Here is a 5,000-nt window from a genome sequence, read left to right as displayed (position 1 = left end):
TGGAGAGCTCTGTTGATTGAGGACCCGTTAGCATTCATGGAATTGGTTGACCTTTCTGGAGACTTCCGCAAAGTAGACAAAATGGTTTAGACGGCAGTCACACAAAGACAGTTTAGAGTATGTTAAGGAACGAGAAGAGGCAGGCATGCTGGGGGTGGTGTGTGTGTGTGTGTTGTGGAGGGGGTCTCTCATCGGTACAGCCCAGACCTCATATCCATATCGTTTGTATGCAATTACTCTGCTCTCCTATAGACTGTAGTGGCCAGCCGTATGATTGGCTCAGGCTGTTGAGAATCAGACGTTCCTGGTAATAGCAGCTCCTCTGTAATATAGTCTTCGTTATTGGTGTTGCCGCCGGCGTTGTGTTTTACAATGAGCAGAAACAGTGCTTATGTGTCTATCATCTTTAACCCAATCACATCTTGTTTAAGCAACCATCCAGTTGCGCTCTGGGACTGAACACGGGGGGAAGGAGAGCCATGGAAAGGCCTGGTTCGGTTCTGAGGCGCTCACGCTCCTGCCGAGGGTTACCTTAGTCTGCTGTGTTGAACCAGGCAGGGTGGGTCAGGGTGGAACAGGGGAGGTAGGGTAAAGTAGGCTAGGATAGGGCTGTGTTGGGTGGACTCGAAGATAAGGTTGGGCAGTGCTGGGCAGGGTTGACACGTTGGATGTCCTGTATGCACCCGAATAACAAAGTGTTGTTTGTGTTTGCTGTGTCCAGGGCGAGGTTCTTCAGAGCCAGCGAGAGGCCCACATCGATGCCATGGAGCAGATTAGCCTGAAGCTGCACAGCCTGCAGTACTGCAGCTCAACCAACAGGAGGCGCTCATACGCACACATGGTCAAGAACAACAGGTAAGACCACCCTGACCCTGCAGCCAGATAGAGGAGAGGAGGGGATGGGAGAGGAAAGGAAAGGGAAGAGGAGAGGAGAGGGGGAGGAGAGTAAAATATTTGACAATAGAACACAGTGGCTCACAGTATAACATGTGCTCCAGTTCTAGGTTTTAAACATCATGGCCCTTAAAGAGAAGAGCAGTATCCTGTCACCAGGCCCTCGCTCTGTTTGTTCACAGTACAATGAGATGTCAAACAGGCACTGTCATGTTAGCTTCACACTGGTAACATTGTAATCTGCCTGCTACAGCATAAACCCACCGCGTTCCTGGCTTGGTCATGGTCCCACACACTGACACACACGCATCCTATCATCCTAGTAACAGCTAGTCCACCACTCCTCCAGCTTGGTCATGGTTCTCTCTGCTGTTTCATGGCTTACTTTGAGGAACTGCCCCCCTCTGTGTTTATCACAACCACACAGGAGCAACACACACACACACACACACACACACACACACACACAGAAGAACAGAGTGAATGAGTGAATGTCTAGTGTGTGAGTGTGTCCTGGCCTGCTAGAAGGCTTTGCTGTTAATGCTGTGAAAGCTCTCATTCTAATGATTGATTTGGTGGAAACCAGTCCTGGTCCTCTGAATGTTAATGACGTCTGGCTGCTCAGGGATTCATTGTTTTGACTCTGTGGCCCTCCTTCTGCGCGGTGCCTGCAGCCTGCAGGGAGAAACGGTCCAGGTCCACCCTCCTGTCCTGACTCTCTCTGCCTCTCTGCCTATCTGCCTCTCTGCCTCTCCGTCTCTCTATCTCTCTCTGCCTCTCTATCTCTCTCTGCCGCTCTGCCTCTCTATCTCTCTCTGCCGCTCTGCCGCTCTGCCTCTCTATCTCTCTCTGCCTCTATCTCTCTACCTCTCCATGTCTCTATCCATCTGTCTCTCTACATTTCCATCCATCTCACAACGTGTCCATCTTCTCCACCTCTCTATCTCTCTACCTCTTTATCTGTCTGCCTCTCTCTGTGTGCCTGTCTATCCATTCACCCCTTTATTTCTTTCAGTCTGGTAACCTCTCCATCCCTCTTCAATTATATCCCTTACCCCATCATCTCTCTACCTCCCTTCTCCTCTATCTCTCTACCTGTATATCTCTACTCCTCTATCTCTCTATCCCTTCATCTCTACCCCTCTGTCTCTCTACCCCTCCATCTATTCTCCCTCCATCGCTCAAAATCCCTTCATCTCTCTGCCTCTCCATCTGTATATGTGGTATTCCAGATGTGATGGACTTCAGCACTATACCAGCATGCTTCTCTAGAGACCCCCCCGCTGCAGTAACCCCACTGTTGAGGGCACAGGGGTGTGGCCCCCCATAAGGGCCCCCTTGAGACAACCCCCTCTGAATGGTCTTCCCCATTAAACGTGTCACCGGAAATCAGATGTGAGGCTCCTCAATAACACATGCCCTACCTTCTCTTTCTTATACACGTGTGTGTATGTTTGTCTCTGTGTGTGTGTGTGCGCGTGCACTTGTGTGTGTATGCGTGTGAGTGCCTGTGTGCTTAAACATGCTAGCGTGTGTTTGCCCATATGTACACTCGTCTGTGTGTGTGTGTGTGTTTGAGTGTGTGTGCGAGCGTGCTGGTGTGTGTGCGTGCTGGTGTGTGTGCGTGCTGGTGTGTGTGTGTGTGTGTGTGCGTGCTGGTGTGTGTGCATGCTGGTGTGTGTGTGTGTGTGTGCGTGCTGGTGTGTGTGCGTGCTGGTGTGTGTGCGTGCTGGTGTGTGTGTGTGTGTGTGTGTGTGTGACTGGCTGCTGCTCAGGTGCTCTCTCAGCTACAGTAGAGCAGAGCCGCAGTCAGCCAGGCGGCCGTCCTCCAAGCGGAGGCGAGATGGATGTGAAATGGGTTTGGAGAGAATAGAGGAGAGAAGACACATCCATTGTGGCGCTGCAGACTGTCAGCCGGGGCCGCTACAGCCATCTCGCACACCTCATAGACTGTGCTTAACATTGAACGCATGCCTCCTCTCCTACCTGTCAGAGGGGGGAGGGGGAAGGAGAGAGAGAAGGGGGGGGGGGAGGGAGAGATAGAGGCAGAGAAAGGGAGTGAACGAGAGGTAGGGAGGGAGAGTGAGTGAAGGTGCTAAACAGAAAGGATGAGGGGGGGAGGGGGAAGACTGAGTAGATGTACAGTGAGGGCTCTGTACACAGCCTGCTGACGGAGAGGGAAGATGACAGTTCAGAAGGCTGAAGCTCTCCCGTCTCCCTGCATCCCACTGTCAGAACGATATCCTGTGTTCTCCTAGCCCACCAGCCTGTTAACATCCTGCCCCCGGAGATTACAAGCAGTTGGTTTAGCATTAGCGTGGAGGAGACACGAGAGAGAAAACAACACTTTTGTTTGAATATTACCTATTAACTGCTACTTGTTCAAATGTCTGTTTTTTCTTACATTTACATTTTTATTCATTTACATTTGTATTCATTTTACTACACACACACATACCACATGCAGGAAAGGAAAGGTAGAACATGCATTATTTCTTCTTCTGTATAATGAGCTGAGAGCCTGTGGGAGGACTTCCTCTCCCAAAGTTCTTGTCACATCATTTCCTCTTTCCTGCTCTCGTGGAAGTGATGCGTTGTCTTGCTAGGACTCAGAGATATTCCCCCTGTTGTGGGTTTTTCTTTGGCTGTTTTTTTAATCTCAGAGATGCTAATTAGTTTGCAACCAGGCACACAAAATTACACATGTACAGGCGAAAGTCAATACTAGAACTTTGCTAAATGTTTTGCTCTGGTTAATTGAAATATAGACCGTTTGTGTGTGTGTTATGTTTATACGATTCTGCATGTGTGCATAATGACGACTGGCTCTGTCGTTTATTTATGTTATGTCATTCACAGTTTTCTTTTCCGCACTTGGTCCAGGGACTCTATTCTCTAGATTGCTGTGAGTGAGTGTGTGTGTGTGTGTGTGTGTGTGTGTGTGTGGGAGAGCACCAGCTGTGTGACAGACCAGTCAGAATTCTCTCCAGTGTGCCAGTCCGAGCCACACTGCATCTCTGATGTTAATAAAGCTGTAGTCAGCCCTCACACTTACACTGACAGTAATGTGTGCGTTTGAGCAATTGCCCCTCATTCCTGTCATAAATAATTGATGTTGTTTCATTGGGTGTTGTGGTGGGGTGGGGCGGGATGGGGTGGGGTGGGGTGGGGTGGGGGGCTAGGAGAGCTGTGGGAGGTTCTGGGGGAGGCTCTGGGGTAGCAGGCTTGATGTGGGGAGTTGAGGTTTGGAGAAGTTGAAATCATGTAATGGTCCACACTAATCTCTTCTTTTCTCTATCCTCCTCTCTCTCCTCTCCTCTTCTCTTCTCTTCTCTTCTCTTCTCTTCTCTTCTCTCCTCTTTTCTCTTCTTTTCTCTTCTCTTCTCTTCTGTCCTCTCCTCTTCTCCTCTCTTCTTCTCTTCTGTCCTCTCTTCTTCTCTTCTCTCCTCTTTTCTTTTCTCTCCTCTTCTCTTCTGTCCTCTTCTCCTCTCTTCTCCTCTCCGCAGCCTGCAGGAGTTTGAAGCAGAATACCAGGAGCTCTGGGATTGGCTGATGGACATGGATTCAGTGGTGACGGACAGCCATGAGCTGATGATGTCGGAGGAGCAGAGGCAGCATCTCTACAAGGTTAGTCTGCTCCTTCTCTCCATCCCTCCTTCTCTCAATCTCTCCTTCTCTCCATCCCTCCTTCTCTCAATCTCTCCTTCTCTCCATCCCTCCTTCTCTCCATCCCTCCATCCCTCCATCTCTACTTCTCTCCATCCCTCCTTCTCTCCATCCCTCCATCCCTCCATCTCTACTTCCCTCCATCTCTCCTTCTCTCCATCCCTCCTTCTCTCCATCTCTCCTTCTCTCCATCTCTCCTTCTCTCCATCTCTCCTTCTCTCCATCTCTCCTTCTCTCCATCTCTCCTTCTCTCCATCTCTCCTTCTCTCCATCCCTCCTTCTCTCCATCCCTCCTTCTCTCCATCTCTCCTTCTCTCCATCTCTCCTTCTCTCCATCTCTCCTTCTCTCCATCCCTCCTTCTCTCCTTCTCTCCATCCCTCCATCCCTCCATCCCTCCATCCCTCCTTCTCTCCATCTCTCCTTCTCTCCATCTCTCCTT

At 50.1% G+C, this 5,000-nt stretch overlaps 1 protein-coding gene across 1 annotated transcript in view; it reads left to right on the top strand.

Annotated features, from left to right (window-relative positions):
• The window catches only part of akap6 (A kinase (PRKA) anchor protein 6), a 91,794-nt gene that overhangs the window by 49,636 nt on the left and 37,158 nt on the right, over window positions 1-5,000 (top strand). Inside the window, exons 9-10 of the mRNA XM_084678855.1 lie at window positions 722-855; window positions 4,401-4,521. Coding sequence (XP_084534981.1) covers window positions 722-855; window positions 4,401-4,521 — 255 coding nt within the window. The remainder of the gene's footprint in view (window positions 1-721; window positions 856-4,400; window positions 4,522-5,000) is intronic.

Source organism: Hypomesus nipponensis, chromosome 3, assembly GCF_054491055.1.
Source record: "Hypomesus nipponensis isolate SF chromosome 3, ASM5449105v1, whole genome shotgun sequence".
NCBI classification, from domain to species: Eukaryota; Metazoa; Chordata; class Actinopteri; order Osmeriformes; family Osmeridae; genus Hypomesus; species Hypomesus nipponensis.
This window is presented reverse-complemented; position numbering and strand designations above follow the sequence as displayed.